The sequence below is a fragment of the Pipra filicauda genome, unplaced genomic scaffold (assembly GCF_003945595.2).
Source record: "Pipra filicauda isolate LSUMZ 115617 unplaced genomic scaffold, ASM394559v2 scaffold51_size4534324_pilon, whole genome shotgun sequence".
Taxonomy (NCBI): Eukaryota; Metazoa; Chordata; class Aves; order Passeriformes; family Pipridae; genus Pipra; species Pipra filicauda.
In genome coordinates, this window is record NW_024104665.1 from 254144 (window position 1) to 268738 (window position 14595).

Below are 14595 nucleotides of genomic sequence, written 5' to 3' on the forward strand. Positions count from 1 at the left end.
CACAGCTCTGCTCCGTGCTGTCAATTACTGGTTTCACTACTGATATAGTCGTTGTCAAAGAAGTTTGAGTTATTAGGATCTCACCTGAAATCAGAGGCAGATATTGCCAGTCCATTACAACAGTTATTTAAAACATCCTCACAACTTTCTATTACTACTAAAAATCAAATCATCCTACAAATATGTAGACAAGGTAAAGATCAAAATTTTCGTGGTTACCCAACACAGTTGAACAACATCAACAAATTCCATGTAACTTGGTGAATATTGCAGGAGTACCTTTATCCTTCTTGCAAAAAATCAAATTTTATTTTGTAATTTCACTTTTTTTTTCCTTTTTTCATTGACACTGTCAGCATCAAAAGATTCTGCAACACAAAGATGCAACACTAAGACCCAGAAAAGGTGAGATCATAACATTAGGCAGCAGATTTCTCACCAGTACTATTCACAAGCTAAGAACTACACTTTCACAAATCAATGCTTACCTTTCCTAATGCAGATCAGCTCATGTACACCACAAGTTCGTTCTCCACCTATGTGGAAATACATAATTAGAAAACAGTAACAAATAAAATATATTTGGTTTCTTAATAAGATTTATAAACAGTGTAAAGGAAAGTACCAAAACTGTCATTTAATGAAAATGCAAAAGACTGACCTAACAAATTTTCCATTTATACATTAAATCCTTTGGAGAAAACCATAAATGTACCTTTGGCTTAGTATTGTTAATGGTGGTACAGTTTGAAGAGCTTTACACTGAATTTACACAGATAAAATTACAAAAGCAAGCACTTTAACTCAAGCCATACTAATGTTTCCCAAGTACAAAACATAATTTCCTGTTTGGAGGGAACTACCCTACAGAAGGGTATCTACAAAAGAATTGCCAAAATATCAAAAATATTTGTGACATAACGTAATGCCAAAATAACATTATTATTATCTTCCATGGTAAAAAAAAAAAAAAGAGAGAAATCCTGTTACCAAAGGCTGGGTTTGCCTGGAATTTCTCCTTTAAAGATTTCTTTCATAAAAAAAACCAGCAGTACAGAATTTAAGATACTTACACAAGAATAATAAAATTGTTGCTAGAAACAGCTTTCGTTTACATTTTAATGTTAGAATTACAGCTCGTAAACAAAATGCCAGCACATAATATACCCAGTGAGAACAATGAAGGAACCCACAAAGGAAGGAGAATACATTTGGTCACAGAGAAAGGTGTGATCCAGGAACTGGACAGGAAACAAGCTATTGCTAAGCCTTGCAGAAGGAGGAATGGGCAGTGGCAAACTGTCGAAGAGATTCTTTTAATGGTTTGTAGAAATTCTTGGAAGAGTTGATTTTTTTATTGTGATCACTTTATATTGAATACATTTACAGTATTCACGATCTTCTTCTCTTTTAAATATATATCTAAAATAAAAACATTTTGGAATTATATGCCCCGTGGTCGAACCTTAGAATTCAAACTACGTCAAGCTATGGCTTCTCTTAATTATGCCCTAACACCCACTAAGCCTTCTTCCCCTGACAACAAAAGACTACAGCATATGAATATAGAAGTGAGGGGAACTGCTGAGGTTTTCATACCCAGTTCTCTGCAATCTCATAAAAATACAAAGCAAGAGATACAAAAACTCACAAAGCATCTATTCCATATGCATTAATCACTACTAGGCTCCAAATGCTTCACGACACACTAAAACAAGCTTTAGGTAACAAAATTCTTTCCATCTCAAAAATATGGAAATACATTATATAGCACTTATTACTCTCCTTTATTCCATAATAAATGAATTTTGACATACAATAAAGCATACTATGATATAATATCAACTAATACTTAAAACTCTTAATTGGTAACACTAGCAGATGGTGGTGTATAAGTTTTAAAGAGATCTGTATTTGTAGTTAAGTTTACACTTTAAAGAAATAACTGTAGGAAATGCAGATATTGGAAGGAAAAAAGGATAAAAGGGATCAAATAAATGTAGTAAAACATAACTCTTCTAAAATAAAATCAAATGTCTATGAAATTAAAAAGAATCCTCATTTTATGTCAATATATTTTTTTCATATTCAGTAATGTGAAATACAAGCTTCAAAGATAGCCTTGAATAGGAACTCAAGAGTCAGTAAGCCCGAGGATTCCATGAGTTTTGTATAGTCATCACCATTACAAAAGCCAGTTATAACAGCAATATGATTCCCTCTTTTCAGTGCATTCTAGAAGCTGGACAACATCATTTTCATTCAAAAAACAGAAGAAAAACTAAATTAAAAAATAATAATCTGCTTTTATGACAACAAGGCATTAAAAAAAACAAAACAAAAAAAGACTTAAGGAGAAGATTACAATCTTCTTTTATGTCATTGCAATCATCTTCAGGGTACAAAAGAAAAACCAGAATAGAGACAGAAAAGTCACTCTCTAGTCTTCTCCCTAGAATTTCTTCTCCTGATAGTCTTAAATTCAGCAGTAAGGAAATAATAAAAACTACTGAAAAAAATTAAAGAATTTTTCATTACGCAGATGCCAGACAGTTAAAAATAAAGATTCACCTAGAAATGACTAAGAGAAGAGAGCAGCAGTAGATTTAAATTATATTCACTTCCCTCAGTGAAATCAACCAGCTTGAAATCATATCATAAAATACTAATTTTAGGTTTGGATTCTGCATTGCTACCTATTGTTTTCTAAAAAAGAGATCTTTATTCAATCATTTAGATGCTAAAATATGATGGTGTTCCACTAAATAAAGCCTTTGCATTAATCTGCATGCTACTTTTTATTGACTACAAAACTATAAAAAAATTTATACCATTTAATATGCATTCAGTCAGGATTTTATTCCTCTTATTTTGCTAGAAAATGCTGAATGTTATTTCTTATTTAATAGGTGAGTGATCCATCACTTTTTCCCCAAACTTTGCTTTGGGATGAAAATCAACTATTAAATGAAAACACAAGTGATCTACATGTTTTGAAAATGAAGTTGAAGAAAGTATCTTTTATATTTTAAGCTAACCAGTGTATTGAACACATATTTTATCCTCAATTGATCTGGGCAGATACTTCTTTTCCCCAGTGCTCCTCAAAACTGTGGAACTCATACACTAATACACAACTAATATTGACACTTTGTTTTTACTCATAGATTAACAAATGAACACAAGTTTTTCTGTCTCTCCAACTCCCAAAAATTCTTTCAGCTTTGAACAACCTAGACACTGAAAGAAACTAAACTGAAAATATTTGGACGACAGCAAATATTTGGATGACTGCTAATTTAGCACTTCAGTCTGAAAAAACTGAGTTTGTGTCACTTAGCCCACAAATCCCAAATGTTCAGTGGTATGACCGTCTTAAATTTTACTCTTTAAATACTATTTTTAAGTAATTGATCCTAATATAGTGTTAGTTCACCATAATTTTATAGGTAATTAAAATTTAAGTTTGATTTAGACACAAATTATTATTAATTTTACTTCATCTTGACTATGAATGTGATCTCATATTTAAGATTTTAAAATTTTAAGTGAGTTTGCATATAAAACTACATAATATTTTGTCCAAGATGTAATCTGAGAATAGAAACACACCCACCTGGGGATACAGAACTTTTCTTAATTTCAGACAATAGAAGTAAAATGAAAAATAATGAAAGATTTAGTGATTTTAGAATTGCACATTCAACAAAACATTTTCATTTTCTTGAGCAAGAAAAACCACCTAAAAAACCATCCTAAAAATCTGAAACATTCAAACATTTAGCACAAACAGAACGGCCAGATGGTTTTCAGAGGCAGCTGAAACACCTGATGAAGTTTCATTTTCTCAATTTAAGACTAAGATTTTGTATACCAAGTCACTATTCGCCAAGATGACTATTACACCAAAGAGATGAAAAGGTGTACATCAAAGAAGACAAAGTATCTCCTGAATTTTGTATTAATTGAAAATTTTATGTCTTTCTAAAATGAGTCCACTTCCAAATTCAAAGTTCTACTATGTTTGGACTTCAGGGGAAACTTCCCTACTGGACACTGAAAATAATTGTCTAGGAAATGTAACACTGGCATTATCATAGAGGGATTTAGGTTGGGAATGACTTCAGAACAGGACTAGGACCAGCTTTGCAGGAGATTCCTCTGGGTCTCAACCAACCAAGTTCTGCAACGCCCAAGATTCCATGACCTCTCCAGACGGCACTGGTTCCCTCTCACTGTGAGCACTTCCTCCTCACAGCCAGCCAGGACTTCCCTTGATGTAGCTCACACCCACTGCCTCATGTGCTTTCACTGCACAGCTTAGGACCTCATCTCCATCTCTGAGACCCCCTTATATAGTAAAAGGCTGCAGTAAGAGTCTCCTCCACAAATGTATTGCCTAAGTCTCTCCTCATGTGCCATGTACTCTGTTCCCTCCCAACTTAGTGGCACTCTGCTGACAAACTCCAGTTTGTCATCCTCTCATGCTGGGTTATCACAACCGGATACAGGCCAGAGGCACCTGGCTGGTCCCTGAACTTGCTGTTCACCTCAGGGTCTTTTGTACAGGGTTTCTTCTGGCCAGCCTGTCTGCAGCATCTAGTGCTGCACGGGCTTAGGCTTCATTTGTCCTTGTTTAAGTTTCTGAGGTTCCTTCAGGCCGCTTTTTATCTTGCCGAGTACCTGCCAGACAGCAGCCCTGCCCTCCAGCTTATTAAATGCCCCCTACCTGCCATCACCCACAAACTCAGAGGCTACATTCCATCCCTTCAATAAACATGTCGTACAGTCTCAGTTCCAGTACCAAAACTGTGGTGCGTAAAAAATTCATTATTCTTCAGCTCAGCAACAAATCCATATTAGCAGCTGCAGAGGAACATTACATTGTATCACAAAAGCCTTTATCATCAGGTGTAATTTTGGGGATGTATTTTTTATACGATAAATTGCTTTCCTGCTGAGGATTGTATTTTAATTAGCATTTTCATAAGTTTGGACCACATTCAACAAATGTTTACTTAACATTTTATTCAACATTAGACAACTATTTTTTCCCTTGGCAAATCCACAAAACTCCAGGGCAGAACAACAACACTGCGCAGGTTGAGTCGCACGAAGAGGGTGAGGGGCACAGTGTTCATCACAGCCCTTGAGAGTCCATCTTGCTGAATTACAGAGGAGTAATTGCTGCTGCCCACGCACAGCAATGGCAAGGGACGTGCATTTCAGCAGAGCTCCTTCCCTCCAGCTCTGGGACCCCTCGTCAGACACGGTCATAGTTAAAACTACAACTCACAGGTAAGGCTTGAGTGTGCAGGACTGTCAAATGAGAAAGAAACAACAAGGCTGTGCAGCAAGTGCACGAAATAGAAGTGTTACAGCGCAGAAACATAAAATGGGATACAAGCGAATAAAGCCTAACACCATTAATGTTACCGTGTCTGAAACATGTGGAAATACTAATGCTTCTGCTGTGAATACAAGATACTCAGAAAACCCATTCTTATGCTAAGCTGTTTCATGTAACATACTACAAATTTATCGAAAGAGACAACCGTAATGAAAGTGTTCTGGGTTACATACATCAACAAATCTGCTCCTTGAGAAACTGTCTCATACCATGAACTGAATTTAAGGAAGAATCTGGTTTTAGATGAACAGACAGCTTACAGCAATGGAAAATAAAGTTGAAAAGACTTTGAAAGAACAGCAACTCTACAGCTGGCATCAGTATGGTGTTTGTCCTAAAAAGGTTACATATATTTATTAGCCTATCCTTGCTTGTGGTGTAAAATCACCTCTGCAACCTCTTCACAATTTTAGTCTACAAATAATATTGGTTATGTAAAAAATGAAATGTTTAAAGTTGAATGCTTAGAACTAGTCAAAAAGCAAACTAAAAAGCAAACAATGTCTGAGTTTATAAGGAAAGAGAGAGTAAGTTAAAAAAAAATAAAATTTTCTACTTTATATACTGATTTATATGCCCGCATCTTGTATGTTTTATGCAGTTTTGGTCTCCTCTTGGTCCTTCCACCTCAAAGAATAAAATGGAACCACAGAACACACAAAGAAATGGAAAAAAAAAAAAAAAGTCAGTGAAAACAGTTAAAACACAAATGGTTTTCACATGAGGAATAACTTAATAGACTAAGACTCTAGAATAAAGACAATTATTCACAGTCTAACTCACTAATAAGAGAAATAAGTATCAGATTAAATTAGCAGCAGACATGTTCAAGACCAGAAGTTTTCAAGAGTAAAAGTCAGAAATCAACGTTCTGGTTTTAAAATGCAAACTCCTATGGTAAAGGTTGTCTTCTTTACTAGCACCATTTAAAATGATCACTGTCCAGTAATTTCTTAGCCTAAGGATAAGGTCATCTACCTTTCCCAAGAATATTTTGTTTGCTGTTATGCAACCATAAAAGTATTGACAAACATTAAACCAGTTTTCTCATGGAAGATATTTACTTCTGAATTATATTTGTAATCAACAAAACCAATGGCACTGATCAATGAATTAGCAATCAATGACAATTAATCACGACTAGCATAGCCGTTTCTGGAGACAGAACGGATTTTCTAAGCTGACCAAGTAATAAAGTAAAGAGGTTATTTGGGACTTTCTCTCCCATCATGAAAATAGTATTATCTCACCTTCCTTCCTACCCAGAACGACCAGACACTTTTCTTTCCCTCCTCTTCTGACAACTGAAATAGAATTAGCACTTAAAAAAAACCAAAAAAGTTCTTTATTTTACCTAGCTCTCAGTCAAGTACTTCTTCAGGTAAGTCTTACTGATGGAAATAAAGAAATACAGTAAATCTAACTCACACAGAAACATCCATCCAGTATAAATGGTTCAAATCTGATGACCTAATATAAAACCTTTAAATTTTTTTTCAAAAGAACTGAAAGCCACAAAAGGAACTTCATTGCAAATGCCAAAATTATTAAATATGCATTGCCAAGCAATGTACACTGTTATCAAATGTTCTGGAAATAAAAAGGAAGATGTCAACAAAAAAAGTTGATAGCAGAAAAAGGATGAAAAATTAGCACGACTTTTAGCTAATTCTTGCATTTTTTAGTTACCCCCACTAATCACTACTCTAGAGCAGAGTTTCAAAACAGAAAGTAAGCTGAGAAATATTTCTATTTTTAAAATGATTCTATGGTCTATGGAGAAAAATATACTCACAGAAATAGTATCAGTAACTGGACTTCTCACATTTCACACAATGCAGTAAGTTTGTGATACAAACGGAAATTACTACAAAGAATTTGTATTTAAAAAGATTCCAATTAGTAGGAAAACTGCTTGTGTCAGCCATACTGAACCTACCCCTTTTCACACTGAAGACTATGCTTCTCTACAGAATGCAACCTATTAGTTCACAAACTCAACACTCATTTGCTGTCTTAAAATTAACTTTCAAAATCCTCCCAAAGTTTCCCCCTCTCACTCTAGAGACAGAATTACTCAGAAATCAGAAAACACCTAACACCTCCAAGAGTTAAATATGCAAAAATCAGGAGGTGCAAGGATTAACTGATGACTTGAAATCCATTTCAACTTTTACATACAACATAGGCCCATGGCCTCATGCAGTTCAAAACCTGACAATATTCAGGAAAAAATTTGTATCAGCTGTGAATAATTCCTTGCATTATTCATTACAAAAGCTGGAAGAATTATAATTGAATTAGGTTGAAGAGAAAATATGACCTAATAGTTAAAACAGTTGAAAGTTCTCCAAAAGACAGCAAGACTCTTTCTTCTCTTAGAGATCTCCTGTATTTTGATGAGCAGCAATATAAGCCAACATCTTTAATCAAGTAGTGGCTGTGTGTTTGCTTTCCTGCACACCCATCTGAACGTCAAGAGTTCCAATTTGCAAAAGTGCTAAGCACTAAAAATGAACAGAATTCAAGAAGAATTTCACCCTGAACACATCACCTGTTCTTATATTAACTATGATAGTTACATCTCAGCCCACAGGGAACTTATCAAAAAGAAGTCTGTAGAGCATTAGAGGATAGATGTCTTTTTTAAAAAAAAAAATAGCCCCCTCTATGATCTGAAAGGTGATAGAGGCCTAATGGCTTTCCTTATTTCAACAGATTCAACACTACAGCGATGATGGTGTAAGACAAATCCAACCAGGAAAGTGGTGATTTTGCATATGGCACAAGGTTTTACTGTCATCAGCAAATAATGCAGAGAATCATCCTTACAATGACAATACCAAGCATTCACTGAATAGTTTCCACTACAGACAGTGAACAAGCACAAGGTAGCATTAAAACGATTCTCCGTGGCTGATCAAATCTGATACCCTGACATATGATCCACTCCACAATAAGCAAATGTGTTTAAAAGTGGGCCTAAGCACAAAATATGTCCTCTTATGTTTAGGCTTTATTTAATACTGATGCTGCTGCTCAACCCCTGTCCTGGCTGCACCAGCTTGGATTTGGAAGCACTACTGCCAATTCAGATCAGCACTAGCTCGAGGATCTCCATGTCATCTTACACCCTTCTAGTACATGCTGCAGTGATACCTCAATATCCCAGGTAACTAGGAAGTCAAGATAAAACTGTTCCCCAAGCCAGATTCAACCTACAAGCCACTTATGATACTCCTACCTAACTGTAAGCAGCTAATTGTTCCGTTGTTTCCTTTTCTGGATTCTGGAAATTTACAACTAGGTATAGTTTTCACGTAACCTATATGAAGCAGTGTTTTAAATCCCCTCTCTTTTTGTATACATAAACAAAAAGTAGGTTCATTCAGTAATTTTTATCTTTGTTTCCCAAGGAAATGAGGGTTATATAATTAATCGGCTCACTTCCTGCCCCATCCTTCTATTGTTTACTATTTTGTCTTAGATTCGCTGGCTAATTTAAGACAAAATTGACAGAAAGTTTTAAGAACTTCATACATTTAGTATTCACTGTTTTATAAACATTACCAGTCAAATACAACACAAACACAGACCCCATTAAACATGAGGACAGCCCACTGGCCAAAAAAACACCTGCACAGCACACAAGAGCTGCAGATGCCTCCTCCAAACCAAACAGCTGGCAGATGAGGAAAGAGAAGGGGACAATTTTTTCAGAAGCATCAAAGAGATCAAGACACTTAAGAGACGCTCAGGAGATGCAAGAACAAAATGATCAAAAACCTAGACACATGGCAAGGACCTTGGCCTCTACATCAGGAAGAAGTGTTAAACTGAAAGGATCACAGGGGAAAAATATGGGAAGCCATGTTCATTAGTCTCACTACCAATAACATATCAGATGACAGCACCAAGGTGTAATTCTTTCTTCTCTACTAGATTCCTCTTATCTGGCTGGTTCATTATTCTCTTTAATACAGCTTCTCAGTTCTTAACACTAAACTCCTTACAATGTAAACCATAGGAAAGAGTTTAAATTTGAAAATAATTAAGTTGTTCTGAAAAGATTAATCTCCAGATGTATTCCCCTCCTTCAGCAACATAAACTTTTGTATAGCCTGTACTACATTAGAGCATGTTCAAGTGCAGCCCAAAAATCTGGTAAAAGTAGATTCAAGAGGCTATGCAAGAGATGCAATTCTGCCTTAGATTATAAAGTATCCCACCTGCAACCTTTTACATTTCCTTTCCCTCCTCCATGCAATGCAGTGTGGTTTCCATTGCTAGCTCCTCACCTAGACCTCAATTCAACAGACCTCTCTTAAGATGCCAAAGCGTTGCTATTGCTCAAGAGAGGAAAAGCAGCATAGAGAAATCAAGTTAATGCTGCCATAAGGATCATTGCCACAGTGATGCTGAAGGGTTCTCAGAAGTGACTCCTCAACCTTCTCCCCAGTCCCAGCAAACTGCCACAGGACTCCAGGACTGGGCAGCTGTAGGTGGGAGCATTTTAACCTCGGACTGCCTACCAGTCTGGTCGTACTACTGCTTTCAGTTTGGTCTTACTCTCTACCATATTTGTCACCTTCCTGTTCTGATACTCTACTTATTAATTTAATCTTTCCCTGTGAAAAAGTGGAAAAGTTAAGCAATAAATTACCTTGCATGATAAAACAGAGCTCCTAGCTAATACTAATTTTGTTTTGGGAGATAGCTACACAGAAATAACAACTGCAAATACAATCCTTTAATCTCATTTGTGCCAAAACTTTTCCAATTGGGTTGTTCTTTGTTGTTTCCTCATAAATCTGAGACTGCCTGACCTATGCAAACTGTAACCTGATGTCTTTATAAAGGAATACAAAAGGAACATGTTTTAACATGACATTAACTTTCTAAAGAAAAAGATGTAATTGCTCCTGCAATCACTAGATGAGGGCTTTGAACCATGATCACATGAAGAATACTCATCTTTTAGAAATCTCTTACAGTGATTGTAACAAAGCATTGACACTGACCAAAAGGGTAATGGCCACTGACCAAAAGGGTAATGGCCACTGGCCATGGCCAGTGGCTCCGTGGTTCTCTATAACACTTGATACAAAAAGCCTCACTTTTATAAAAACTTTGGAGTTCACTGTCAGCTGGTATACCGACAAAGTGACACAGGATATGGTACTTAGAGATTTTTGAGAACAGCCAAAAGCAGCTAACAAATTCTATTTTAACTTGAGCTCTTTTAATTTTGTGCACTCTTCACATCTATGTCCTGCATTGAAGGGGTTTTGAACTATTTTATATTAATTCTTCAAACAGAAGTCTTCAATCTTGCTTATTTCCTGTGCCTCTACCAAAAAAAAAAAATTAAAGAATCTGTCCAAATTCTGTGTCTTTAAAACTGAGCAAAGTATTTTCTCTGTTTACTTAAATACATTTACAAATTTACTTGGAAACAATGCAAATTCTGTATTTTGACAGTTTAGACTAGAAATCCCATGGTTTGATGCCAACTTCAAGAGTTAGTATTCAACCAAATCAAACTCATATGTTTTAGCACTGCTGGTCAGAACACAGTACTGCTAAACAGTACAGCCAAGGCAAGGTACTGTTGCACAAACAGGAGGGAGAGAACATCAATATAGTCAGCTATTCAGCTGAAAACAAAGAGGAGGATGCATTCCTGCTACAGACTACAGCAGAAAAATACATTGCATTTTCTGTCTTCAGGAAGAGTACTAAATCAAAACCCAGCAGACCACTTTCGTGATTGGATTTTTTTTTTATTCTGCCTCTGCATTTAACTGTAAACTATGCACCCAATTTTCTCAAGAGCCTAAGCCCCATTTTGAATATTTCATATAAGTACAAGAGTTGGGCTATTTCTAAAGTCTGGCCATAATGAGAAGTGTTGCATTCTTTTCAAAGGCTAGATTGCTTTATTCATCCATGATTATTTGCTTTAACTTTTAAGAAGTAATACCCTAAATCCTCTGAAAATATTACACATGAATTTCACATACTGTGAATATTTTCGGATCTAACAGATTCCCACAGATTTCTGGGATAATGCTGCTTAAATTGAAAACAGAGACAGATTTTGAAGGACTGATAATTTTTTTCTTTCTGAGCTCGAATTATGTAAAAAGTCCAGACCCAGTAGAAATTTTTTGCTATCTTCTTGATAATATTAAGAGGAGTTTTCAGCAGAAAAGAACCCGGCCAACTTAAAGCTGGCCAGCTCAGACTCCTGGTGTGCACAGCTTCCAAGACAGGGTGAACATGCAGCTCTGCTTGCGCAGTGCAACTTCTCTTTACAGAGGCCTGAATTACTAATCCAGGGAAAGTGACAGCAGAGGAACATCCCACATGCGAAACAAACGAGAACAGTTTGTTTTTTCCCCTCCCTCACTGTTTTCCTAGGTTCTTTAAGTTATAACAACAGACGTTTTCAGAAAGAAACACCTCAGTCGGGGAAGCTGCATACCTTAGGATCTTCTCTGGCTGGAAATAAAGTTCTGGGATTTATTGTTTTTTAAAAGGATTTTTATGGAGGTGTAAAATTACTCTCAGAATCGAGAGGAGAGGTTTCAGAGCAAAGCTCAGAAGTCTTGCCTTTGAGGATGATCATCTCCAAACAAACCCAACAAGTGTCTCGAACATCTCGCTCCTTTGTTGCTGTTTCTAAGTGATGACTAGAAAGATCTGCGGACACCAGGCTCCTGTGCAGCCTGTTAGCTCCCAGCAACCGGCGGAGAGCCGGGAGCATCCCTCGCCTGGGGACTCAGTTTTCAGAGACTCAGGGGCCAGGAGAGGGCCAACGAGTTTTAAAGCAGTTGACAAAGTCCCTGCGGGGAGGGTGGAAAGGGCTGCGCACCTCCAGCATCCACATTTTCATCCCGGGCGCGGGTCTGGGACCCAGCGGCGGGCAGGGGCGGCAAAGCCCCGGCCGCGGGGGTTGCACTGCCCGCCCCCGCCTCCCCGACAGAGCAAGGGCGGCTCAAGGCACGGGGGGATGGATGGCTTCGTCCTCCTCGGGTCCTCGCACGCCCGGCATCCCCGGGGTAGGAGGCGGCGGCGGAGGAGGAGGAAGAGGAGGAGGAGGAAGGATGCCGGCCACCGTGCCAAGGATTTATTTACCCCTGCCCGGCTCCTGGGCGCGGAGACGGGAGGAGGGAACACCACACTCACCTCTCCCCCACCATCAAACAGCCCCGGCACTGTACCCCCGTAGCCGGGCCGAGGGGGACGGGGAGCAGAGGAGGTGCCCCCCGCCGCCCTCCCCGGCTGGGGGACCACTCGCTTCGGTGCGCCCCCACCTCCCGCCGCGGTGGGAGCCCTCCCTCCCCCCGGAGCCGCCCCCCTGCCCGTGCCCGGGGGAGGAGAGGGAGAGGAGGGGGCTGGGGGAGGGGAGCGGTTCGGGGCGAGAGAGAGGAGCCCGTTATTGGCCTACTTACCATCAATCGCCATGATCCCCGGCGGGGTGGGCCGTACCAAGCGGAGGGAGCGCACGCAGGAGAGGCGCTGCCGGGCGCCGCGGATGCCAGGCGGGAGCGGCGGGAGGGGCAGGAGCGGCGGGCGGGGCGGGGCGGGCCGGGGAGGTGAGCGGGGCGGGGCGGGGCGGGGCGGCCTCCGGAGCGCGCCCGGTGCGTCACCGCTCCCGCCGCCGCCGTCCGGCCCCGCCCGGCCCCGGTGCGGGGAGTCCCGGGAGCCTCACGGCTGCGGGGCGGAAACGCTGCTGTCCGTCAAGGGAAGCTCCCGGCGCTTCCCGCCGTTCTGTTCCGTGGGTTTCCTTTCCAAAAGCGATTGGCTAGAACAGAAGCCAAGGCTCCGGGGGCACTAGTGTCAGCCAAGCCATGCTTCTCAGAATCACTCAGGCTGTCCTGAGTTGGAAGGAACCCACAACCCACATCGAGTCCAACCCCTGACCCTGCGCAGGACAGCGTCAAGAGTCACACCATGTGCCTGAGAGCGCTGTCCAAACGCTTCTTGAACTCTGTCAGGCTTGAAGCTGTGACCACTTGCCTGAGCAGCCTGTTCCAGTGCCCAACCACCCTCTGGGTGAAGAACCTTTTCCTAATATCCAACCTAAATCTCCCCTGACACAACTTCAGGCCATTCCCTCGAGTCTTGTCACTGCTCACCACAGAGAAGAGATCAGTGCCTGCCCCTCCTCTTCTCCTTGTGAGGAAGTTGCAGACTGCAATGAGGTTTCCCCTCAGTCTCCTCTCCTCCAGGCTGAACAGACCAAGTGACCTCAGCCACCTCTCCTATGGTTTCCCCTCAAGGCCCTTCACCATCTTTGTTGCCCTCCTTTGGACACTCTCCAATAGTTTAATATCTTTCTTATATTGTGGTGCCCAAAAGTGCACACAGTATTCAATGTGAGGCTGCACCAGTGCTTCCATCAACAAGCCCAGAATGTCGCTCCCCCAGCACCTGCAGTCACATGCATGTGGCTTCCCTGTGTGCACATATATTTGGCCACACCAAGGGCCTGTACAACCCTGTAAAAACATTGAAAAAAGTCTTGCTAAGTAAAACCACTGAAATAGCAGCATTGAAATTACACATGCAACCTTCATGTGCTCCAGATCTCCTGTAATACATAGCAGCGTGGTGACAGACTCTTTATTCCTCCCATCACACCTCTGACTGACTTGGTGCACCAGGAAGATGACATTTGAGCATGGTTGGGTCTTCTGTTTCTAAACCATAACGTTCTGTAACTGTAGTCTCAATTTCCTATAGTTTTTGGGGACATAAAACTGAGAGAACACTCTCATGTGGAGCCACATTCACAAGGACTTGCTTGGTTGACAAAAAGATGGACATGACCTGGCAAGGTGCACTTGCAGCCCAGAAAGCCAATTGTATCCTGGGCTGCACCCAAAGGAGTGTGGCCAACAGGTCAAAGGAGGGGATTCTCCCCCTCTACTCTGCTCTCATGAGAACCCACCTAGAATACAGTGTCCAGCTCTGGGGCCCCCAACATAAGAAGGATGTGGACCTGTTGGAGCAGGTCAACAGGAGTTGCTGGAGCCTCTGGTGCTACTCCTTCCTCTGTCCTACCTGCCACAGGTTCTTCCTCTCCCTTCCATGACTTTTCCTCAGCTCTCTTGAACTTGAACCATCCTCTCTTTCCCTGAGGGTCTGCAGTTGTTGTCCCACGCAGGACTTCATTC

General features: G+C 40.2%; 1 protein-coding gene across 4 annotated transcripts in view; it reads right to left on the minus strand.

Moving 5' to 3' along the window:
• The window catches only part of SYT14 (synaptotagmin 14), a 90952-nt gene extending 77967 nt beyond the window's left edge, over positions 1–12985 (minus strand). Inside the window, exons 1-2 of one of the 4 annotated variants that reach the window (XM_039386957.1) lie at positions 12868–12985; positions 489–536 (exon numbers count right to left, since the gene is read on the minus strand). In XM_039386957.1, coding sequence (XP_039242891.1) covers positions 489–536; positions 12868–12880 — 61 coding nt within the window. In that variant the 5' untranslated portion in view covers positions 12881–12985. The remainder of the gene's footprint in view (positions 1–488; positions 537–12867) is intronic. The other 3 variants (XM_027714491.2, XM_039386958.1, XM_027714486.2) reach the window with 3 other exon arrangements.
• Between the last annotated feature and the right edge of the window lie 1610 nt (positions 12986–14595).